The sequence below is a fragment of the Columba livia genome, chromosome 3 (assembly GCF_036013475.1).
Source record: "Columba livia isolate bColLiv1 breed racing homer chromosome 3, bColLiv1.pat.W.v2, whole genome shotgun sequence".
Classification (NCBI taxonomy): Eukaryota; Metazoa; Chordata; class Aves; order Columbiformes; family Columbidae; genus Columba; species Columba livia.
This window is the reverse complement of record NC_088604.1, coordinates 78,443,449-78,470,151: the sequence shown is the minus strand read 5'-3', so window position 1 is coordinate 78,470,151 and position 26,703 is coordinate 78,443,449. Positions and strand designations below refer to the sequence as shown.

At 40.3% G+C, this 26,703-nt stretch overlaps 1 protein-coding gene across 3 annotated transcripts in view; it reads right to left on the bottom strand.

The window, feature by feature from the left end:
* The window catches only part of SLC35F3 (solute carrier family 35 member F3), a 179,407-nt gene extending 153,340 nt beyond the window's left edge, over positions 1 to 26,067 (bottom strand). Inside the window, exons 1-2 of one of the 3 annotated variants that reach the window (XM_065057787.1) lie at positions 25,721 to 26,067; positions 25,192 to 25,421 (exon numbers count right to left, since the gene is read on the bottom strand). In XM_065057787.1, the coding sequence (XP_064913859.1) occupies positions 25,192 to 25,421; positions 25,721 to 25,773 (283 nt within the window). In that variant the 5' untranslated portion in view covers positions 25,774 to 26,067. The remainder of the gene's footprint in view (positions 1 to 25,191; positions 25,422 to 25,720) is intronic. The other 2 variants (XM_065057783.1, XM_065057784.1) reach the window with 2 other exon arrangements.
* Positions 26,068 to 26,703: the final 636 nt, after the last annotated feature.

Here is a 26,703-nt window from a genome sequence, read left to right as displayed (position 1 = left end):
AAAGAATTCCTTTACACTATTTGCAAGTAGATGATTTCATCAGTTCTAAAACTTAATTGCAGATGTTCTACACAAGTTTGGCCTGGCATCTGATAAATATTCAATTAGAAAATTATATTAAAACCTGAAATTACTTGTAAAGAGTAGCACTGCTGGGAAAGCATAATGGCACCAATGTTCCTGTGTGGCAAAGAAGTAATTTAGAATCCAGCACTTGACATGCAGGTCAGACCTTCTGGTTGCATTAACAGGACAGATGTATTAAGACTAAACATCAACAACAACATCCCCAAGTCAGACACGGTTTCTGAAGAAAAGCCTCTAAGACAGAAGTAGGAAGACCACAATAGAACGGTGGCCATAATGCATAAAATCCATTAGGATCATGAGGACAAGTACATACGTGCTTTTCTGAATATAGACAGATTTAGGTGCATCTCTAACTTCTTCCACACAAAACCTGCTCTATGCATATAACTTTGCATGCAGAATAAAAAAAAGTTTAAAAAAATTTAAAAAAAAAAATCCCATAGGCCCTAACTATTAAGAAATTAAAGAAAACAGAAGGAAGAACTAAGGTAAGTCTAAGAGAGAAAGAAGGAAAGTAATCAATAGGAACTTTCAGGTAAAAGTCTAAATGAAAGTTTATTTTACTTTTGTTTCAGTAATTCAGCAGATTACTTTAAAGTCTGTTAAAATGAGAGATGATGCTGTCTTTCCTTGTTAATTTAGAAGGGACCTTGCATCCTAGGTCCCCCATATGCCTAAAAAAAATGAAATTACCCATGCTTTACATGAGACAGAAATATGCAGAGGCTGACAAACACAAGGTGCTAGGAAAAAATACAAAATATATCAACAGAGCAGAAATACTAACAAAGGGAAAAGGAACAAAACCAATGTCAGACAAACACATACTCACAGTCAATTTATTGTAGTAACCAAGAGAACAAAAGGCAAATAATTTAATGAAAAACTACAGCAGTTAACTAGATACACTGTTCTATTGTATTTTTTCTTTTCTTATTAAATCCAATAATGTCACAGTTTATATTTGAGCAGGATGGAAAAACTGACAATGAGCCAAATGGTTAAATATATTTAAGCAATCATCAGAAATGCTGGTAGTTTAATCAAAACTGTAACACTCCTTTCAACATAAACCAAACTTTTCTTAGTGTTCACAAATCACCATAGTGATGCATCCAAATAATGGTCATCTCTGAGTTTGCTGCTTTAGCCAACAAACAAAATGAGTAGGGTCTCAAAATCCTAAACAAAGCCACAATGAGATAAGGTATTTGACCTGCTAATCAACACTGAACTCTGTCTGCACTTAACTTTAGAACTACTCTTACCCAGGAGGAAAGAAAAAAAGATCACCTGCACAACTTAGCCTGAAGGGAAAACATTTTCGGGTACCCACAAAAAGAAACAGGTAGAGAGGTAACTAATGTCGCAGAAAGCAGGCAAGAAAGATGCTGTTGTCTTTTATTCCTTCATTATGAAGAATGAAGGATGCTTAGAAGGATAAATAAAAGATCATGAAGGGTCTTTCTCCCCACATTAAATATTGGCTCTAGATTACTCACGTTTTGCTGGATAACTGAAAAATAATGAGAGCATGAAATCATGACAGAATAAAGCACAGTGGCTTCTGATCTGTGCAGCTTCTCACTGAAGAGAAAGGCTGTTAAGTCAGGTTATTTCAAATTCTTTGTTTAGTTTGAATTTCTGCTTAAACCTGTTTAATACAAGATCTTGATAACAGATGGGATAATACCTCGCTGCGAACAAATTTTTGCAGTACTTCAGAGGGTCCTGCAAACAAAATAACCAGCCTTGGTCTTCCTGACCTTTCTTAGATAGGGAGCAAATCAAAAACAAACAGCAAAAAAGAGAAGGACATCAAGAAAAAAGTAATCCTAAACTGATTTCTTTTTGAGATGGACAGGTTATGAAGCTTGGAAGGTATATAAGCAAAACCTTACTTGGACTCTTTTCCTTGTTAACTCTCAAATCCAGTAATATTCACCCATGGAAGATCACATATGGGTGTATTCTATGTATAAAGATCAGTAATCAAGAGAAGGGAAATAACTTTAAGTTACTGAAGAACTCCAGGAGGCAGAAGACTATGGTTTAAATGACGAAGGCTGCCACAGGGGTTGAGTCCAGAGGCTGACAGGGCACCCTACCTGCAGCACGCCCCACTGCTTGCTCCAGGAGACGAGCGCAGCCCTGAATCTGGCAACCACCCTTATTTCACAACCCTCACATAATATGCAAAGTCTCCTCAACCGCTGCCATACCTACCCCCAGCAGCAACATGTACCTCTGCCCTGCAAGTCTGCCTAGACATCACTCACACTCCTCCTCACTGGGTCCCATGAACGCCAGGCAGCTCCCTCCAAGTGGCTCTGTGTGGCTGAGCTCTGCTCACACCTTTTCCTTTTTCTTCTGTCCCATCCAGATATAAATGGATGTGTCGGTGCCAGGAGGTGGCCCATGTGGCACTGGGGTGGGCAAGTACACACCCTGAGCCAACTCCACAGCCAGGAGAGACAGGAATGGAAGAGTCTCTCCATGGGGCAGTTGCCTTGGCATGTTCAGAGCACAGGCGATAGGAGCTCTGAGAGAAGTCCCTTTGGCAGCCAAAAGGAGCCCTCAGTGCACATGTACTCCAAACACACCTGCCTGCAGCCTCTCTGCCAGCTCCTCCACAATCTCTTCACATACCGGCTGTGCTTTGCCATTGCACTCTTGCCCTTACCCTTCGATAAATTCCCTCCCCATCAGAGGTTCCATCATGGTGTAGGGCTCTCCAGGAGAAATGCTGAAGGAGGATTGAATTCATCTATTTTGTCATGTCCACGGGCAGAGGACAACAGAGCAATGTTCATTCCCATCCTCTGATGCCCTCAGGGAGCAGAGGAGGTGCTCTATTGAAATATCTGTCCATCCTTTCCTCCTCTTCCCCCAAATCATTTTTTTCCTGTTTTTTAACTAATCCTCAAGCTTCCTATTTTGATTTTTGTTAATAAAATACAAAGAGGGAGAGAGGAAGGGGATTTGTTTGCTAAGGCACAGCTGGCATTGGTCCCAATGGGGAAAACCAGTAGGATCAGCACTCAACAACAGATGCCTGCTGAAAAGCGTAGAACACAGCGTGAGCCATCACAGTGTGACTGCTCCCCGCACATAAGTTTCAGCAAGCAGACATCTATGAATTTGACAATTTAGAGGCTGCATCTAGACCAAGGCCAGCAACACAGCTGTTCCCCATTAATGTCTTGTTCCTTCTCCAACATGTCCTGTTCCTTTTTGGGTTCCATATATCCAGGGTCTTTGAGGTCCATAATCTTACAAGTGTGCAGAAAAGAAACAAACTAAACACCCAATCTTTTCATGGCTGCTTTAAAATTGCTGTCTGATCACTTCAGTATCTAATGAATAATTATTTCTCTGCATGACAGATCAGATAACTTATCCTCTTTATAGGCTTCTAACATTGCTCCATTCTCCTCATGTTGTGTCATCATATCTTAATCCAATTAGTGTTCCTTTAAATGAAAGCTGCATTATAGTTCTGATCATACATAGTTTTTCTTAAATTACTTTGGAAAAAAATATGACCTTCACACTAGATTTGCCACATTTTTCACAGGTTATAGTGTATACGTAGTCATTTAAATAATGATGTAAGTTACTCAGATTCTTAATTAGAGTTGCTGCTTGATGTTAACATAAAAAGGTTAATCATCGTTAGAGTTTTATCATGCTGGTTTGGGATGAAAACAACAATTTGATAGAGACATTGCAAAACCAGCATTAAATTTTATTATTACTTTTAATTAAACTACCCTAATAGAAGTGGATTTGCGGGGCAAAAATCTAGTTTACTGTAACATATCTTGAATTTCAAAATAGTTCACTCTGCACAGAATTTAATTTCTTGTAATAAACTGAACTATATAATAATGGTCTGTGCCCAGTCCCTGTCACATTCAAGACTCTAGAGCTAGTACATCCTTTTTAAAGAAAAAAAGAAAACAAACAAACAAAGAAAACTCCAAAAAGCACAAACAAACACACACACCCAAAAACCCCCACGCACTGCATCTTCATTCACAGACCACAAATGAAACTCAGTTTTGTAATCTGGTCTTCAGCTTCTAAGCTTACTCATTTGATTTAGTCAACCGATTCTTTCCACTCCCCTAGAAAAGATTACAAATACCAAGAGTGGGCTCAGCCATTCAAAATAATACAGTCCTGGACAGCCAAGGACTTCCACCTTTTTCATGACTGATATTTCTTAAAAATTCAGCAGCAGACAAAGCTGTTACACTGATATGTTTTAAAAACTCACTTGGAATTATCTGAATAGATCATAATGTATTTACTCAGGCATAAATGAAGTCCCATAAATTTTCATAATGAGACTTTACTTAAGGGATTTTTTTTCATAGCACTTTATATAATGGAAGTAATATGTTTCTTTATTTACATAAAGAAAATTTACTGCAGTTTACCACATTCATCACTAACAATCCTAAGACTCAGGCAAGGACACTCTGTTTTGAAGCTGGAGTTGTCGAATGACTCAACTGAGTTTAAGAAAGGTGAGGCAATTCAATACATTTTTGAAGGCACAAGCAAGATGTGTAACACACATTCCCCTAAAAAAAAACAATGGGAAATGTCAGGACTGCTTCAGGCTTTTGCAGATCTCATCCTTGGGATGGGAAATGCAATGCAGTGCTGCTATTGAACAAATCTGTTTGTTTTGTCTGGACCACCAGCATTTTGCACCCTCAGTTGTTACATCAGAACACTTCTGCATTGAAGCACAACTTCATCACTGCAAAGCTCTTTATAAATTGTCTCAGCAGGCATATCCCTGCCCTAAACAGACCCAAACCCTGGAACATGCAGTGAAAAATATCTGTTTCAGCCACATCATACAGTGGATAGTTCAGCCTGACACAGAGCAAGAGAAGCCTTCCTTGCAGATGCCATGCATATTGCGAACACATGAACACCAAGAAAAGAAATATTCTCAGAAGTTCATTCCTGGCCTAGTGTGCTCCCTTTCCTGTGCAATGCATAAAGGGATTAAATCATGGGAAAAATTATGGAGGAGTGGGACACCATCAGCAATAACCAGAAATAGGACAGGCTGCCACTCAAGCTGTTTATTTCCCTCATTGGGTTGATGCTGTTTCCTACACACCATTTCCCTGAAAATAAGCCCTAACTTGATTTTTCAGGATGTTTGAGGATGCTCGAAACATAAGCCCTACACCAAAAATAAGACCTAGTTACAGTTCATACAAAAAGTCAATTTAAATAGTGGCCAGGCAGCTACACATGTAAAAAGGCAATAAGTTTTGGAGCAAAAATGAATATAAGACTCACTCTTCTTTTCATGGAAACAGAGTGCATTATACCTGTTCACAGGCCAGCTGACCGGGTGTTAAGAAAAAAATCACTGCCAACAGCACTGAATGTAGGTCTTTTCCTCTTGAACTCACATTCATTGAGAATGCATGGATGGCTTTGATTTGCTTATAAAAGAAGACTCTTGTCTATTCCGTCACTAGTCACTTCATATTTCAGAGTCTGTACTGCACAAGGTTTGACACCATTGATTTATGGTCCTGCACTTCACACTTCCACCCTGAGAAAGAATACGGACTGCCAAATACTTCTTGGTAATTAACATGATATATCTTTCTGAATGCACTAACCACCTAGGAATCAGTAAAACAAAATTACATTAAAAAAAAATAAAATCTGTAAAAGTTCCAAGTTTCAGAGCAGTGTGTGGGTGAAAGACCCAGACTGCACCCCAGTTTGAAATCACTCATGTCACAACACGATCATCACATCTCCCCTGAGCTGGCATAGAAAGGTCCAAAATTACTCCGCAGGACACAGATGAGAAGGGAACAGCGTTCTGCTAGTCATTATCTAACAAACTTCTACAGCAAATCCAAACACCCCATCTCATATTTATAGATGTTATAAACAGGAAAGTTCTCTCCAGTACCTTTTTCTGTTAAAGAGAAACATTTATGCAACTGCAACAGATGTCTTTTTTCCAGCAAAATCAGGAGAACCCAAATGCTTTGTCTGACTCTGTGAGATAGTGCCCATTAAATATTAAGCCACACACAATCCCTCCTTCCCAGCCATGTCACAACCTGTATCATTTGACTGTTTTGCAGGTGTGCAGCTTCCCCATGTCAGACAAGAACCATGCTGACCCTTGGCAGTACAATCAGTGAGCAGAACTTATCAGTATTTATATTGTGATAATATTCAGAATACAGCTAAACCAGGCATGTCAGTATTACGTACAGTAAAAGCATTATTATTTAGAGCACTTTCCCCCAATGGTATACAAGCTAAACAGGACAAAAGGCGTGCTGTAAGTGGTAATGGGCTATGTCTTAGTGTTGGAAAGTCTAAATTAGCAGGAGTGCCAGCCCAGAATAAGCACATCTGACGTGGGGTTTGGCAAATCTACTAGTTTTAGTTACAGTGCACTGTCTGTCGATCCCATAGTTCACTGAGTAAATAATCATTTAAAAAACTCAACCTTTCTCACTATAAATGTATTGACACATTATTTCAAATTATACTTTTATCGATCATCTGCTTAACATTACATGTCACAAACATCACAAAAATTTCTGCAGTATTTTGAAATTATTTTTCAATGCACATTCCAATCTCTGCATTAAAATAACCTGCCTCTGAATTCTACTGAGTACCCGAACCAGTGATATCAATACCCTGTGGGTGCTTACAGACTTCTTAGCACAGCAGCTAAAGCAGACTGAGATTTAGTCATAGGAAAATAGCACAAAATTATTTTCTGATGCCTTCCCTCTATTTTTGCCTAGACAGGTTTACCTTATTTCTTCTGCCCAAGTAAAAAGCATAGTATATAGACTTTTCCATCAAACTACCTTACTCATTTTTCCATGTCTCTATGAACATCATTCAAGGAGTGCTGTGTGCAGTTTGAAATAACTGGTTGTCAAACTACAATATTCATTGCTGCAACTGTAGAACAGGCTAAATTAAGACTTCTGTAAAATGACTTAGATGAACCAATCCATAGCTGTGATACAGATGATAATTCAGAGCACAACTAATGGGCTTTATACAGGCAAATGAATTAAATTATTAGAAAAGGAGGGTGAACACGAACTGTAAGAACAATCAGTCAATGTAAAGAAACCAGCCAAACATCAGTGCGGATCATTACATAGTGCTCTCTCAGGGTACTTGTTATGAGAAAACTTAACTGTTCCCGTTCAGGGACACAATTTTCACCAAGGTAACACTTAAATCCCAACAATGTTGTCTAACACTGCACACACATGCATTTGGTTTGTGCATGTTTGAACCAATGTATTTATATTTAACACAATGAAAAAGTACAGAGCACTCTAACATCAGGATTACAGTCTTGATTTGGAGAGGTGTGATTTTGCACATGTATAGGCTCAGCCACCAAGCAAAGGAAGGAGAAAGGACTGTGAATTCTGGTGTTACCTTGTCAAGAACAGTTTACCTGTAAAGGAGGAAAGGAAAAAAAGGGTACCTTTCTCAGCCAAATTTCCAATACATAACACATCTGGAGATACCATGGACCACATTGAAATGTTACTCCATCCTCTCCACTCCTGTGATCCTTGCCTGATACAGGTCTGGGCTAGTCTAAACAATATCAGTAGAAAGTAACATGTAGGGACTTGCTGCTTGTACAAAGATCATCCAAGTTTATCTCATTTTCCTGTCCCCAAAATCTACTTCCCATGGAAGAACTGTCTCTTCTCTGACTCTTACCAGGAACAGCTGAATTTTCTGGCCAAAATTCTTCAAGACAGCCAAATACTCAAAGAACAATTTAAAGCCCATTACTATTAGGCAAGTAAAAAACATAACCAGGTTCTGGCCACTATTTTTGTTTATTATAGATGCTTAGGATATAATATAGAGACAAGGAAATGTTTAATTTGAAGGCATCTTCCTTGACATTCTTCTTTAGCGTTTATTTATATGGCTACAGGGAAAGGTAGTTTCTGACTGACACTAGGCTGTCTGTTTTTTTGGTTTGGTTATTTCAGATAAAGTTCCTTTCTTTCTCCTTTCTGCCTACCTACAAAACAAAACAATGCAACAATTGCAATGTAGCCTAGCTAGCACTTGCATCTTAGCAAAACATGTTGAGGGCACAGTCAGTTCCTGTGTTAATGTCTGAGGTCTTAAGCTATTTAAATAAGACTATAAGACATGTATAAAGTTATCATAAACCCTGCCACTTCTTAGTTTTTCAACAGAAAGGAAGCCTTGTTTTCTTCCTAGTTCTAGCTCTTCAGACCTGTTTGAAGATTTCATGACCTCTCCTATGCCTTTGCTATTCTTCAGTGTTTTATACTATTTATTTCCTCAAGAGTTTTCACAGAACTCGCATCAGATGTGAATTTGGCTGCCTGCAATCCAATGCTCCATATGGTATTCTTACCCACATACTCATACACTTCCATAACAATATTTTTTACTTTGTGTTTTATTTCGCTTTGTATTTTTTATTTACTAAATCAATCCAGAATGCTTTCCTTACATTTTTTTATCTCTCTTGCTTTGTCACTGCCAAAACATACATACATGTGAATACTCCAGCACATCATAACTATAAAAACCAGAAAGAAGGTGAGTTATGTGACATTTGCTTTGTGAACTGGCATTTCCCAATTCACCTGCAGGTGCTCTGAGGGAAGGCCAAACAGCTTGCTCAAGCTCTTCAGAAAAGGCTGGCTTAAAGGAGGCAGAGGGCTTTAGTGTAATTTACTAACATTTCATTCTTAGAGATGATTGATTGCACACAAACAGATTGGGACATTTATTCCCCTGCAGTGCAGATACTACTTTGTATCTGTAATACTTGCGTTGGTGTCTAGGAATTGTACAGTTCCCACCATAAAGCATAAAAACAAATCTGACCTGTAGCTTGACAGCCATTTCAAACCCCTTTTTTTCAAAACTCGTTTTGTCATTTACAAATGTATCCTCAACTCCTTTTAAATGCTAACATTAACTGGTATAACTTCTGATTTTCCAGCCTCTCCTCACCCTATTTTCCCCAAACTGCTTTGAGAACTGTCTTTCTCGCACTGGCCACCTTGTCTCTTTGGGCTTCCTATAGAAAATTCCTAACACGTTGGCAGTTTTTAGCATATCAGTGCCCAAGGTGTTGTTGGTCTTTCTGCGTCTCTTGTCCTTTTAGGTCTGATCTTTATCTATCCATGACTAGTACTGCAGCTAGCAATGCAGCTGGCTGTCAGAAAGACCTAATGGTGACACATGAGAAACCTAAATATAATAGATGAGAGGAAAAAAATCCATCAGGAGTTGAGAGAAGACAGGTCAAGAGATTAATGGGGTAGAGATAACAGAAATGAGGTAGAAGCTGAGGATGTGGGGTTAAAGAATGTCCTACAAGGTAGGGATAAAACATAGTGCCAAATGAAGCAAGAGAGTCCCTCTCAGAGAAGAATGACATGCAGGTAGTCACAGATCCCAGGCTACATCTTAGAGAAACTCCACTAACAAGGAAAAAAAGACCAAGGCAGTAGGATGAATCTAAGGCGCAAACCCTTGTATTTGAGCACCTCAATCTCACTGAAGTTAATTGAACTTAGACTCAACAAAACTTTTGGGGATCTCAGTCTTCTGCCAAAACATGCAAAATGTGAAAATTAGTCTAAATAATTGAGGCTTAACTATTTTTAGCTTTCTAGGCTGCTGCTGGCTGGCACTTACTATCTGAAACACTAATACACTTGTGTGTTTGATCTAAGAATAAAAACTGCACCCTTCCTGTTCTTGCCTTTGCCAATTTACTTTACTTGCCAAAGTCTACACCAGGAAGTCCATTAAATGGCTACTCAAGCCACGCTGCAGTGCACGTCAATTAGGAAGACTGATTCTTATTTGCCTGCAGTTGTATATGACTATCAGCTAACACGTCTGCAGAGGACTTGCAACCATAGCTCACACCAATGAAGTGATTTGTCTTTTAGGAAGGAAAGGAAAAAAGCAAAGTTGTATAGGGTATTTTGTCCTGATGTTCATGGGAGTATTTGTCCAAACTTTTGCATCATTTTCACCACAAAACCCTCTTGCTTTTTACCTCCCATGTGAAGCAGATAAATCTAGCACTTGAGTAAAAAGGGCAGTGGCTGGAGAACAGAAAGTGACAGTACAACTTCACACAACTCACCTCCCAGTAGGTAAGATGAATTTCTCTCCCTCTCTCTCCATTTCAAATTACAAATTACTCATTCAAATTACAGACAGATAACTACTTGCAAATAAGGTGTGGTCAATAGTGGCTCCTTAGAGATGACAGTCCCTTAAGTGAACATTGTATGGATCACAATCTTCATGTTCTATGTGAGACTATAAGTCTTGTATAGTCTACAAGCCTATAGGAGAGTTTTCCTTTCTCCAAAAGCCTGACCCAGAGTTAAATTTGATCACAAAAATTCAGTAACTACAGTTTCTTCTCACATATTGCATTTGGGATCCAGGACATCTGAATTATTATTTTTTCAGGTGGATATTTGAAAGCTTAATGATGTTTCCCTCAAACCCTATAAGTGATAATTGTCTTTATCCATCTTTTTCAAGCTACTTTGTTTAAGCTGGATTGTACAAGCTTCTGCTGCTCAAGCAGTACTTTACTCCACTGAAATCAACAGAGAACCGGTTTAAATAAAATTAATGATGTACTTGGTTTGAAGAGGATTTTACACTTAAGGAAGTGGCGCTTCTTGCAAACAACATATCAAAGACTTGATTTCGTAACATGGTGTTATAATGTTTAATTACTCAGAAATATTACCAGGAGAAGTATATTTTTCTCGGATAAATCAAACGGCCACCAAAACACTAATTGATATGGGGTTTAATTTGCATTAAATAAACTGCAAAGAAACCCTGTCACAAGGATTTTTCCATATAGCAAGACTATTGTGTCAAACTTAATTACTCAGCACACATGAATTACTTTGGATTATATTACATTCTGGAAAAATGACAAGATCAGATTGATGAAAAAAATTAAAACACAGATAAATGATTACGTTGGGAAGGTCAAAATGATTAAGAGAACTGAAGTGTTTTGACAATGAACGGAATTATTTCTGTTTGCACAGAAAAATTATTTGGCTTATTCACACACAAGTTGACTTACAATGTATATATAATAGCAATGATGAAATCTTCTAGATCACTATCATTAGCACAGAAAAACAAAAATTATATTTTATGCTGTAAAAAATACCAAATTAATATTTCCAACAAAATTTTACATTAACAGTCAGTAGAAACCAGCTATTTGGGGCAATACAAATAATTAACATCCTAAAAGTTAATATATACAAACAAATAATTTTATTCACACAGCTGCTGCACAGCTTAAGTTACTCATATATAATTTTTCAGGACTGAAATTTGTGTATCAAATAGTTGTAGAGACATTTCCTCAGAACTCAGCAGCTCCAAGGAAATATAGCTCCCTTGTTATTTATCTGAATCAAACCCACTGATCTTTCAAATATAAAGCAGATGCATGACCCTGTACTTAGATCCATGGGTATTTTCAATTATTTTGGCTACTTTAAAATTTTTATGGTGTAACATTAACATAATAAAAATTACAGGAGATACGAAGAGTAGAATAGTTTATTTCAGTTGGAAGGGACCTCCAACAATGATCTAGCCCAACTGCCTGACCACTTCAGGGCTGACCAAAAGTTAAAGCATGTTATTAAGGGCATTGCCCAAATGCCTCTTTAACACTGACAGGCTTGGGACATTACCTTATAGTAGCTACTATAATATTTAAACTTTACTTATTTGTTAGCCCCAAGAACCTATAAATGCAAAAATATTTGAGAAATATTATTTAAAATAGTTGAGAATTGCTCTAATTTTAACTCTAAAAAAATCTAATTAAAACATCCTTACGAGAAGAAAGAATAATTCACCCTATTAGAAATAACAGCAACAAAAAAGCAAGAAAGATCAGGACTTGCAAGGCTGGTTACTGTCAGACAAATTCTCCAGCTTCAACACTGAGCTCAGATTTATATAATCAATTTTTTTTTTAGTAAAATTAGCTGCTGTTGCACAAAGCAGATTACCATGCAACTGGTTTAACCTTGTACTAGCTGAGAGCTATACACCTCAAGTGAAAGAAGCCTTTATGCAATGTGCTGATTGTTTTGTGCCTTCCAACTATTCTTCAATGCACAGTAATTCAGCTAGAGCAGTTAATATCCAAGATGTTAGCTAATATTAAATCTCTTGGTCTAGATCTCTCTTATTTCCCTGGTGCAATTCCTACAGCTGGGCATGCAAGTTTGGCTAAGATTCTACAATCCTTGCTCCAAAAATGTGTTTCAACATCCAAATTGTCTCAACATTTGAGATTGTGTTACCTCTTCCTGTTTCAAACAGCTCCAGATAGAAAGGCAGTTTCACTGCTCTCATGTTGTCCTCACCTGACATAAATAAGAGGGATCATTTTCTTATAATTGGAGGATCGCACATACCTCCTGTCTAAATTGCCTTCTGCATGGAAACAAAGTGAAGAAAACAAAGGAATTCACTAAACGTCTACATTGACAGGTAGCTACAAGGGGAATGCTCTTAGCTGGAAGTGAATTTACCAACCACGTTTACATCAACAGATAGCTACAACAGGAATGCTCTCAGCTGGAAGCTGGGACCAGGTCCAGCCACTTTGCACTTCTATTTGAAAAGTGCAGAAGGCATTAGAATAGAAAAAGAGACTTTGGCCTTGTGATAGCATGTTGTGTTTGTAAAAATACTCCAGCTAGTTTACTCCTGAGACTCACTGGTGGTTTATGAGTGTCTAAGTCTGCCAAAGTGCGCAGCCTTCATGGACCCATCACAACTACAGTTAGATCAGGACCCTCACTTCCATTCAGGACTGCAGTTTCCTGCACACCATTAGTTGCTGGTTTTAGGCAGGCAAAATTTCTCTTAGCTTCTGTTGTGGTCTTACCAATTTGAAAGCTGAGTGATTTCGGTGTTTGAGAACAAAGAGATAAAAGGTTAATGCACTGACCCAATCAAACAGCTTCATTAGATGGCTTTTAAACTTTATCTTGGAGTTTCTCCAAGCTGCATCTGTATGTCACTCATGTTTTTGTGGTGGGATAGCTTAACAATAACCAAAACAACTAAGCTGCATGTACAACATTTTGATATCTTTGAAATTTTTCCAGGTACCCTGTAATTCCAGCCCATTACACACCCTAATTTGTCTACATTTGCAAAGAGGTCTGGTTTTATCTGCTCTTATTTCCCAGCTGACTGAGTCAGGGCTATCAAGTCCTAACTGGCTTCCTAGTTATAGATTATACAAATGATGAACTAGAATGTCTTTCTGTTATTTTAAAAGGTCTCAGACCCATTCATTGTCCCCTGCACTAGCATAGGGGGGATTATTTGTCCTCATCTGAAGTGGATAGACAGGAGATATGATTTAGCATTTAGCAAAAATGAGGGAGTTTGGACTTAGGGAAATAGGAATTTTCTGTTGGTAACAGACCTGTTTGAGGACCTTCTCCTCCTAACCCAGTGCTTCTATAGCAGGCCCTATCAGAGGTTTCAGTCCTTTACTGCTAACAAGAAACTCTAAATGACTGCATATAAGTTCCCCCTCTTTCAGCACTTTGGTTTGGGTAGTCATCTTTCTAGGCAATGGGAAGAGTGATCTCTTCTCAATTGCTGTAGATCCTTTCTACCCATGTTGGGACAAGATATTAAGTACAAATTAAATACCAAGTTCAACACAAAAGAAAATTTAAAATGCACATTTTTAAAAGAAATAATTATTCTATAAGTAAAATAGAGCTCCTCAATAGTGCTCAGTAACATATAATAAAGACCATGTACGGGTAGGTGTAATTGGATGCAGTTGCCTTAGGAACAAATGTTCAGCATATAAAGTGAGAAGCCTGCTTAAAAGGCAAACTCAAGGACTTAAGCCTCATGGGAGAAACCTGGTTTGACTTAAGTTACTGACAAAAGTGCTATGGATGTGGTTGGAGTCAGGGATTCATCCCAACAGTTTTTCTAATTCTTTCATATTTTCAATATTAGTACAAGTGCAGAGCTGAATAATAGACGACTTTGAGCCAGAAGTGCTCTACTGGAGGTGCCTTTCCCAGATTCCTTTGTGCAACAATTTCATCAAGAAATAAAAAGTACCCAGGGAGCTGTAAGAAAGTCTAGGTTTGCACTCTGGGGATTCTGATATCATTCCCCCTTCCATTGTATTTTTATTATGTAGACAAGAGATATTGTGCTTTTGAAGTGTTAATGTAGGGTGTAAAAGAATCTGACACGCAGAAAGAAAACACCGTCTGGTGTACGAGTGTCATTTTAAAGTAATATTAATAGCAAAGATTACTATAAAGATGCCATGCAAAAATTTTTTCATTCTCTGAGTTTTTCAGGAATAAATACAGAATGCCTAATATTGTTTGTCAGAAAGATTTCCAGTGAGATTCAACTTCTACTGCGCAGACACCAGAAACAGGGGGCCCAAGTACTGCTCCCAGTACAAGATTCAAGACCCATTTCTTGTCCATGCATTTCCCTACAAAGAATACACTCATTCATGCATCTATGATTTACTGCCCATTTTTGTTTCTATTGGAAAAATATAATAAAAAACCAAAACTACTTCTCACCCTAAATGAAGTCAGAACACATATAAAGTGCTGTACCTCTTCACTATTGGTGAAACACAAAGAATTTCCTACAGATATCGAACAACACACAACAAAAAAAAAAGGACAAAGTAAAGAAGTTGCTTATTAAAGAAGTTGTTTATTAAAGTACAAGTACTTGCCAAAGGCTGGAAAGTAATTTTATGAGCAGGAACTGGAGGTCAAATTCTATGCTACACTCTCTAAGAGTATTATCATAGAATCACAGAATCATAGGATGTCCTGAGTTGGAAGGGACCCACGAGGATCATCGACTTCAACTCCTGTCCCTGCAAAAGACAACCTCACAGTTCACATAATGTGTTTGAGGGCATTGTCCAGTCTCTTCTTGAACACTGTGAGGCTTGGGGCCATGACACCTCCTTGGGGAGCCAGTTCCAGTGCTCCACCACCCTCTGAGTGAGGAACCTTTTCCTAATGTCCAACCTAAACCTCTCTGGCACACCTTCCTGCCATTCCCTCCGGTTCTGTCATTGGTCATCAAAGAGAAGAGATCAGCACCTGCCCCTCCTCCTCCCCTTATGAGGAAGCTGTAGACTGTGATAAGGTTTCCTCTTAGTCTCCTCTTCTCCAGGCTGAACAAATCAATCGTAAGACTTACAAGGCAACTGTGGGAATGCAGCGATTGAAGATGTCTTTATGCACTCCTTATATATTCCTCCCAGGATAACCTGGCAAGCTGGAGAAAACATCCAGGAATCAGCCTCCTGAAATCCCTGAAGTGAGGCATACAGTAGCTCTATTCCTCCATGTTAATCTGGTTTTCACTCCAACTCACGTATTTGCCCCAGCTGAAATAGAGAATCTTTTGAAAAAGGGCTTTACTCCATATATCCTGGGAGAAAGTTCATGTGGCTGGATGCAGGAGCCCCACAATATACCTACTACACTAACTAAATGTGGGTTTATATTCATTTTCCGTTCAAGACTCACCTGCCATTCCTATAATTTGCCTTGTCTTGGCATAATCTCTGGCTTGCATAAAACCTGAGCATTCAAATTCAGGCCCACAGAATACACTGTAATGTGTATAAGAAATAGCTGAAAAATAAGTCCTGAAAAACAGAGGCCACTCCCTAGTCACAACACATGACGTAGAAGTGTCAGGAAGTCAAATCTGTAGAAAAAAAAAAACAACCCTTTTCCGCCCTTTTTTCACTCTTACTAAACGTGAAAGTGATCCAAACTCCTAACTCTGCTTATAAATATTTTCCATGGTTCTACTGATTTTTAGGTTTTTTTTCTTTCCTGCCTTTTTCTACCTTTACATTATTTGCTAATTTCTTCTCTTTAACAAGTCTCTGAAAAACAAACCTAACATATTTCTCTACATTAAAATTGTCTTCATTCTGAAAGGAAAAAAGATCCAGAACTGAGAAGTTACCAGGCCAGTGGGACACTGTAAAATTATACGCTATACAGCAAAAATTAATTTCAGCACAAGGACAAGGAACAGCATGCTTTCTGTTATTAACTACTGTTCCACGGAATGCACTACCCAAAAACATAAGCAGTAGCTACTGTCTAAACTGAAAACTTAAACACGATTACCATAAGACTATTACCATGTTAGTTTGCCCAAATAAATACTAATATAAATGGCTGCATATTTCATTAACCAGTCTCAAAGCTTTCAAAAGACATCGCATAAAGCTAGCAGGAGAGCAAACAGAATCATAGAGCCACAAACATGTATTTGCTATTTCATGGTGCAAACACTGGATGACTGATCTTAATCTTGGCACTGAGTATCTCAGCTACAGCCAAAACTCGCAAGCAGATAATCCCTACTGAGCACTCGATAAACTACACTAGATACAAGTTTCTGTTTGGAAAAGGAAAGCCAACTCCAGCCTTTCAGGATATCACCATGGAAACACCATCATCATCCTCACACAAGTGTGACACGTCTGAATGAGCAGGTCTTCAGTTCATTTCCCACCTGAGGACAAGCCAGTGCTCTGTTCCCACAACTGCACGGATCTGGCAAAGCCAAAGCAAGATACCTGGGATAAGGTAGAGCCCCCGGACTACCACAGGTCTCATGAACAGCACAACTGCCAGTGACTGTAAGAGTCAAATGGCTTGGTCTGCTCTAGCACACATGGAAAGAGGACAAGTTCAACTTCCATGCTACTTCAGTAATTTAGCTGGTATGAAGAAGAGATAGCGAGGAAAAATATAAAATCTGTGCTATTTCCAATATAAAAGTCAAGAAAAGATTAAACCCTTTAGGTTATCACTATCAGATTAGCTCTACTGGTTATTATTCATATTGCAGTGGGATTGGTAGGACTTTGCACCACAGTTCAAAACTGAAAATCTGGCTGCTCCCTTTAGACATGAAGGACCCTTTTCACAAACTATTGCACAGGGGCCAGTTATAGCAAAGCAAAAATAGTATTTAGATGCAAGATCAAGGCCTTATTAGGAAGCATGCAACTGTTTTCACTAGCAGCCAGTTACATTCACCTGTCCTGGAGGAGCTCAAAGATCCAAATTTCAGCTCTCAGACAAAAATGCCCATTTCTTACATTGGCCAGATATACTCATGGAAACAAAATGACAGGAAGCAAAATAAGGCATGAGACCCTAAAGTTCAAGAGAAAATACAGAGCTTTTTATAAAGGGAGCTGGCCAAGTGCAACACAAGCTTGCCAAAATTTAAAAAAAAAGGAAATCAGGAATACCACCCCCCTGCATCCCTACCACCTATGGCATGTTTCATGGAGTGGTTCATAAAGCAAATAATTCTCTATGGCCTTACATGCAATCACAGCATCTTTTTCTTTCCATGGATGTGCTGAGGAATCAAATAATGTGTGCCAAGTGAAGACAATCAGAGAATCAAAAATGCTCAGGGAAGCAGGCTCTACAAGAAGATATATTGCATGAAGCCGAGCTATTCCCTAGGTAGGAACCACGATCTGCAGATAAATTTCTTTCTCATTGTATTACTTTTCTCAGAGCAGTCATCATTCACTAGCAATAGTTGAACGTCTATGGCTTCTGCTTCCAAAACAAAAGAGGGACAGAACTACACCCTCAGATGCTCCAGAGAAGAACACTTTGCCAAATGGGTAATGTTGCTTTCATGTAACTATTCCATCCCTCTTTCTATCCTGAAGGTTTATTTGAACTCAAGTAAATGGCAGTAATTATCAGCATCTTCTGATTTACACCAGGAGCATGAAACACAAACACCTCATCACATTAAAGAGAGATTAGGGCACAAAAACTCCCTCTTGAAGACAGCCCTGACATGAACCAAAACCTGGTAAAATTAGCTACAGGGCTAATGAGCGTCGCTGGTGATGCACTAAGCAATTTCAAGAGGGACAAACATCTGGGACCCGGAGCTTTTGTCCTTCTGCGCCTTTGTGTTTCAGTGACACTTCAGTTACACAACAGTATCTGGAGCAGCACAGACTTTGCAGCCAAATTCCAATGCCATTATCTTATGTAATTAATTGCTTTTATTAAATAAATCATTGACTTCGGTTGCAAATGTACACCACATAGTGCACTCCAGAACTATTACAGAATTTTCCCTAATGAAGGAAGGGCCTCCAATAAAGACAGATACACCTTCACAAATGTGATGCAAATTTTTTCCCAAAACAAGCATTTGTTCATAGTTCTTGATAGTCTGCAAATTCATTTTTAACAAAAATGTTTGCTGCCTCATTCATCTGTATCAATACACAGTAGTTTGTGTTTATAGCAACAATCCATTATTATGGATTCAACACATTGATTAGTGAAGACATTCACATTTTTATATTTCAAATAAAGACAGTTCACCAGTGAAAGGAGTCTCAAATGCCAGTCAACACTCTTCCAAACTGCTAACATGGGCTTCACAAAGATGTACGACTAAGTTTACTAGTGGGATTTCGTGATGGAGGTTTCAGTGGTATATTTTACCAAAATAACAACATTCAATGACATCATTTGTTAAGGGTATAAAATGAATGCTGGAAACCAACAGACCACTAATTGCTGTGCCATGGATTGCTTTGCATAAATGCCATGCTGCTGATGACATGTAATTAAAGCTAAAAAGAAAAAAAAAAAAAAAATAAATGAAAGCAACCAATTAGTTTGTTTAAATAACAAACAAACAAAAACCAGGCCATTTGTAGGTGGTAACTTTTAGTTTCTTCACTGTGAAAACTAGATACAAAATATAAAATATCTATCCAGCTGCTTAATTAAAAGTGGTAGTTACTTGACACTACAGAATTAAAATTGTTTAGGAAACAAGTTACTAAATGTTCACTAAATATTTACAATTTACTAAATATTTACGAAACAATTCAAAACGCTTAGTAAAACAGTTTAAACTACAATTTGCTTGGTTTGCCAGCAAACAATTAAAAACTTAGAATTTGTGATTAATGAAGCTCTATATTGGAACAGGAACCGGATATGTCCTTAGTGTTGGCCAAAAAATAGTTTCCTTACCACCTGAAAAAAAAGGCAAAGAACCCTCACGTCTCTTCTCCATTGCAACTGTCTTGCAAAAGAAACTTCTGAAAGGCTGGTTCCATTTCAATCTCCTGTTTTCTTTAAATATTCATGTGGTAGCTTTGCAGCAGCTCAGTTTTCATCACCTGTACTCTTCTGCCCTGTCTCACATGGCCAGAGTGTGCTATTCCATACTCATTCTCAGTTGTGAGATGACCCAAAAGTTTAAGTCTATGGGGGCCAATGGATTAGTTGTGTTACTATTGCCAATGAAAAGCATTAGGGAAAAAAAAAATGCATTAGGCCTCAGATACCATAAGCCTGGCTTAAAAGAAGGAGATAAAGCACATATTTTTACTTGTCTTCTAAGCTTCTGGGAGGACTAACCTATAGATTGACCCTGGGACAGATATCTGAGTTTCTCTCCCAGAGCAAGACATCTAGAGGTTACTCCATGTTTTCACCTGAAAAGTGAGATTCCCACATAACCATCTGACCTCAGGAACAGCAACATGAATGATACCATCAAGTCTTGCACTAGTTATAAGAGCACTACATTCAGTTTTTATGTATTGGAAAGAAAGTGACTGGTTTTAAATGAATCACAGCTGGCCTGAAGATGGCTTTCTGCAGAGAAAACAATGCCCTTCAACTTCTGTCTTTGAACTTCCAGAGATTCCTGTATAGCACCTCAAAAAAATATGTTAAATTCTCACTCAGATGCAAATACACAAAAACAGTATTGGCACAAATTTCAAGCAGTAATATTTTTTATCCTGATTCATATTCCCACTGGATTTGCTTTTAGTGAGCGTGAAAGTAACAGCATTCAATGGCACGGGACAAGCAGATCACAAGAAGGAACACCTAGGGATCAGATGGAAACGCTGGGCTTCAGCACTGTAACTGGTACTTCAGTATTTTTAAGGGCACAGTGCCCATGCTTCTAATCAGCTAAAACCAACATTAAACTACTATCTTTTAAGGCTACCAAAGTTCCATAACTGGGGCATTTTCATACTCATATTTATGCTTTCTGAGCATAAATATATGTGTGTGTATATATATATATTTATCTATTAATATAAAAATGTCTTTAGAATATTTTTAAGCCAATGTGTTCCAATATGTTACTTATATTGGTGATAGCATTTGAGTATCATGTCCAGGTCAAGACCTACTCTGCTACATGCTGTATGAGTACTACGCTGAAATTCTGGACATTAAAACAGTATCATCTCTTGTTTTGTTATTGTTGAAATAATGATGAAGAAGTATTAAAAACTAGAGAACTAATTTTTAAAGTAGCAGGGATCAGCAGTGCCAGAGAGCTTCAGTGTTACTGGACACAATCTTTCCCCTTCATCTGAGCTCCTTAAAAGAAGTCACTAGAACAACATGGAGTTATTCACAAGCTCAAAGTCTCATAGAAATGTATGTTGACAGCTGTAAGCCACAGCCCGTGGTCCTTTCCTACTAAAGAGCACTGAGAGGTCTTAAAAGTACAAATTATTCTCTTAATATTCTTTCTGCAGGTAGAGTAACATCTGTAAGTACATAGAGAAGGTAAGTGAATAAAAAGTGGAAGTCCAGGTGATCTCTTGGGCATCTAAAAGGAGGGACGGACCGATATAACCCTCATTTGTCCATAACAAGTATGTATTTAGGAATACATGCTAAGTATATTCGAAGGTTCCTGCTTTAGAAGAAAGGCCCTAATCTTAAACAAGGAGTCGAAGTGGGTGATCTGTAGGAAGAGGCAAAGATTGGAAAATAGGGATAGCTGGCTCAAGCCTACATGGATGTATTTAGAATACTAATCACATAATGACAGACTGTGATATTGAATCACCACAAAATAGACCTAGTTAACGTAGAGAAAAATTATTGTTCTGCAAAGGTACTAGCTGTGCATATTTCAGGTGGAAACGAACACCCTGCCACTTGCTACAATAATTAAAATAGACGACGTCCATACAGATCAGCAAGACAGTTCAAGAGTTTAGACACCAGTATTTCTCAAGTACAGAAAACCCCCCATGGACTATACTTCTAAAAATATTTAGAAACCTAATTCCTACTGATAGTGGCACAAAATGGAAACTTAAAATATGGCTGTTCACCTCCAAACTTGCCTTTGCTATGAAACTGAAGTCACAGGCTTTTAGAGGCAGAAATCATGGTAATTTACTTAACCTTCATGAAAGAGAACAGCACTGCTAATTCGACTCTCACAAGAGTTTGATCTACATGCAACAAAGAGGCTGTCACTGAGATCTACAAATTTTGTGGGTTATAGGTTTTTTTGGTTGCTTGGTTGTTTTTGTTATTTTGTTTTGTTGGTTGGATGGCTGATTTTTTTTTAACTAAATTCTTTGATCTCTGTGTGTTAATTAGTAAAAAGTCAATTAACATACCTCTTGTTGATAACTAGGATTTCAGAAATATTGAGCTCTGTTATTGATGTAGCTGCATCAGAGTATGACTCCACAATCTGACTGCATCTTACGTGTGTTTCTCCCCCTCTGCCTTTGCATTTGAGAAATCAAATCAGATGCTGAAAAACAGTCCCTATGGGAGAAATATGAATATTTGATTTAGACTGGAGAGCAGTTATTCACATAACTAGTTACCCTGAAAATCAATAGTGAGAATTTCAGAAAAATTAGAACCACCAGATCGGATCAGGACACACTCCTGTTCTCTCTCTGAAGGTGGGCAGATGCTATGGAGGAAAGCCCAAGAAATTCACAAGAAGCAGCCCCCTCCCACACTAAGAGGGGCTAATTTGAATTCTGAATAATGAAGTTTAATATCTTCTCTGATATTTTTCCCAGTTTATCACAATTATAGATCTTGTCATTCCTATCAACTATAAGCCATTGAATTCTTGACCTCAAGAACAAATTATGTGTTTTCTTAAAAATTATTTCTTTTTCTATCAGTTTTTAATTGATGGTTTTTCAACTTCATTGACTGTCCACCTGTTTCTCTCTTATAACACAATAAGTAGAAAAACCTCTCTATCTACCTGAGAATATATGCCAGCACTTTTGTTTCAACCTCTTTAAGGTAAACAGCCAAAACTCTCGAGATTCTGTATAGATTGCCTGTACTCTTTTTCCTTACTCATCTCAGAGCCTTCAGGCATCTTTTTTGAGAGGAGATAACCAATATTACATAGTATTTCACTAGGCTGTACTGCTTAATTCTCTGAAGGCATCATAACACAGAAGCACATTACATTATTCCAGTTCCTAAAATCTGTTTTGCAAGTGCAGTCAAACAGCAGAGGTCTTCCCTGAGCTGTGCACAGTCCCAAACTACGCCCTCTCACCAGGTGATGTAATGATGTGAAATTTTGCACATAATTTTAGCATTTTCAGGAAACACAAAGCTTCTATTTGTGATATCTGAAAGTAATTTGTTAACATTTGGGCTATTCACCTGGTTCCATCAGCTCTCCCCAGAGTAATGCCAAGTCCTTTCTTGTTCTGTTCAATTCCTACCAGTTTGTGTCTCCAGCAGGTTAGCACTTCTTCCTCCCCTCTTTCCATCTAAGTATATTAAATACTGGAGCTGGTCCATAACCTTGAGGTATCCCAGTATGTTTTAAATGGTCAGTTTTTTACCACAACAAAAGTAGTCGCCAAGCAAGTTTTGGACTCATGGTAACACTGTGTATGATTGTCTCTGGTAGTTTCCCTTATAGGGTTTTGTTTAAAAAACTAGTAAAAGCTTTCTGAATGTCTCAATTTTATATATACATATATATAAAAACAGTCTAAATGAAGTATGAGAGGAATACTCTCCAGTGTCAAAAAAACACATATGGCCCTACAGGTGATTCAGTTACAATAAAAAGAATGTCACTGACAGAGGTAGGCCAAATCTAGATCCGACTAGACGGACTTATTTTCCATAAATCAGGTCCATTATTAATGCACTCCATAGTGATACTTCCTAGTGCCAACAGCACCTAAATGTACACATGCACAATAAGATGACAAAAAGTACCCAAAATGCAATTTGAACTTAAAAATAGCTTGTTCACAATTTTGGGGCCAGTTAAACCTTCTGACTGGAAAGTCACAAGGAAAGTCCATATCCCAAAGCATAAGCCCAGTTTGAAGGACTATTCAAAGAGGTTTCAAAGGAGCTGTGATGAAGCTGACTTCCCATTTTTTATTATCTACCCCATTTATGTGCATTCAGTCAGCTATTCAGCTAACGCAGATCAACACAACTCTGCTTCAGCCATGCTACATTACACCAGCTTGAGAGACGGATCTTTTCTTCTGTGTGTTCTTCTACCTTCCTAGCAACTCAGATTTTAAATTGGAGACAACTTCACATAACGTATTATTTTTAGGCTTACATTTATGAAATTCAGACACTTTGTATATTTATCCCCCACCATTACAACTCAAGTATGTAATTTTGTTATTCAGAATGAGTTACGAGAGAAAATATAATAAGAATAGCAGGCTTAGGCTTGCAATTAACTTTTTCAGACAGTTATAAATTTCAACAAATGGGTTATAATTGAGGAGCCAGCATGACCTTTACTACTTCAGAAGGTTCATCCGTAGCAGCTCAGTGTGACTTCAGCTAGGCTATTAGTCACTCTGTCAGACAGAAGCACCAGCATGCAACTCAGTCTGGCATCAGCATATGATCTGATACTGAAAACTGACCTGAACAAGCTTTACTCTCAGGAATGATCCCAATCCAGGCAATGGAATTGCTCTTAGAGAAATCCCATACACTCTGTGAGTGAAGTAGCAAATATCAGATATTTCTATCGTAATCGCAATCAAGAAAAATGAAAGGCTCATACAGAAGAAGTCTGAGGATATTTATCAGTAAAGTCCTATAATCAGACAATCAGGAGCAGCTCTTCTTCATAGAAAAACTGAACTAGTACTGTGGACCATGCTTTCTGGCATCATTTGCTTCCATTATGAAGCACACTGTCAAAAAGATAATCCATGAGTAAACATTTCAGAATGTTCACAGTTAGTACTTAGGAAAGTGCAACATGAGAACAATCACTTTGTCAGAGCCAGTCTTCCCAGCAAAGCAATGATTTCTGGAACAGCAGAATTATTTTTACAATAAAAACCCTGTGATGCTATGAACGACATTGAGACAAAAAAAATATTTGTATTACTTAAGTTAAGTGGTAAATTATTCTTAGAACTTGTTAATTTATGCAATGCCATCATGGTTATGAAAGATGGACAAGAAACAGGATGTGTTACATGCAAAAATACTAGTTGATACATATTACAACCACTCAAGGTACCACTTCCTTTGTAAATCATGTATGTGGAGGAATACAGCTAGGTCTCCCTTCATACTGATATCACAGGAAGTTTCTTTCTCAAGTGCAGGCATGTGGAAAAAGCAGTTCCACAAAAAGGAAAAGCCATAACATTGAGGTCAAGTGCTGTGAAAATTTGACAGCCCTCACTCCCCACCCCCCCCCAAACAACAGAAAGGTGCACTGATAACATTTTACTTGTACCTGAATGCACAATAGGACTCCGACACAGCCACCACAAACAGGGTAATGAGCATCACTAATTGTGTCTGCAACATTAAGACAAACATTTGACCTATTTTCTTAACGAAATGTAGCTGTTGTGATCATTGCACTACACTCCTGTGAGCCGGCAACTGCCTGAGGACTAATGCAACACGGGCGCAGAATTCTTTGCACAGAGTGGGAGCACTTCCATGGAGCGAATTTTTCCCATGGGTAAAGCAATCAGAGCCACGCACCCACACTTCTCAGACACCACGCCAAGCCCCGGTGCTTGCCCCCCTCCTCGCAGCCCCCCACCCGACCGTGCCGGGGACTCACGTTTGTAGCTGGCGGCCCAGGGCTGGTAGCCGTAGTAGCCGGTGATGCGGAGGATCCGCTCCTCGATGGAGGTGAGCCCCACGGACGCGCTGGTGAGGTCCTCCACGGAGCGGGACCACTTCAAGTCCTCTTTGATGGCCTCGTCCACCACAAGGTACTTCAGCTGCCGCAGCTGCGGGCTGATATCGGACAGCCGCCGGGGGCTGACATCGGGGGAGCGCCGCATGCCTCTGGGGGCCGAGAGAGGGTCGTCAGCGGGGCCACGGGGGGGACCCGGCTGGCAGCGCCGCCGCGGGGGTCGCCACCCTCCGCCGGCCCGAGGCGAAGTTGGCGGCGGGACATCGGCCGGCAGGTGAGCTGCCCCGGCGCCCACGGCAGCGATACTGCAAACTTCCCTCGCCGCCCTCCGCCGGGCCGATCCCCGGGGGCGGACGGCGGCGCCGGCTGAGGTGAGGTAGGGTGGGGTAGGATGGGGTGGGGTGTCCCTGTCCCACCCAGCCCTCCCGCCCGGCTTCGCAGCGGTACTCACAGTGTGGCGGCTTTGCCCCGCGCGGAGCCGTTGGGGAACTCCCGGATCCCCATGGGGAGCAGCAGCGATGGCTGGGGGGCGCCCAGACTTCACGGCGGGGCGAGCCGGCGGCGCTCACCGGCCGGATGAGAGGTGGGAAGGAAAGAGGAGAGGGAGCAGGGAGACGGCGGTCCCCGCTGCAAAGGGTCCCTGGGCTCGCGCCGGTCCCTGGCGGGAGCGGCAAACAGGGAGGCAGGCAGGGAGCCGGGCGGACCGCCGCTGTCGGCTGCGAGGCGCTGCCGCCTGCGGAGCGCCGGTGGCGGGGGCCGGGCAGGGCAGGGCGCGCTCCGCTCCGCGCCCCCCGCCCCGCGCCTTGCCGCCGGCCGCCAGCAGGGGGAGCCCCGCGGCCCCGCCGCCACTAACCGCCGGCGAGGCGGGGAGGGGCGGGGACGGCCCCGCCTCCCCTGGAGGGGGCCTCGCCGACCTGTCAGTCGAGGAGCGAAGCGGTGCCCGCTTACCTGCTCCTCTCGCATCGCTGATGTGGGTCCGGGCGAGCTGGTGCTCGGGGTGCGGCTGTAGCACCGTGGGAGTGGGGCTGTGGGGCCCGTGGGGCCCGTGGGGCCCGGCTCCGCCGGGATGCGGCGCGGGACTGGACGTCGCCCGGAGGGAGCGCGTCTTGGTCTGGGGCCGCGTCGTTCGTCGCGTCTCTCCCCCTCCGGCGCCATTTGGGAAGGAGCGAAGGAATAGCGGTGCGGGGAGAAGGGCCACGGGTGGGCTGCGCCCCCGCGGCGGGCGGAGCGGGTTTGCCTGGGGCGGTAGTTGGGTACCCCGGCAGAAGGGGCGCCCGCCCCCGAGGCGATCGGCCGCAGCCCCGGGGCGGAGGGTTCACTCTTCCTAAGACCAAACTGGGACTGACGTGGGGTGCGTGTGCGAGACAAACCCAGCAGTGACGGCCCTGAAGTGGCCGCGGGCCCGATCGGACAGGAGCAGCCTCCTGCTTTCCC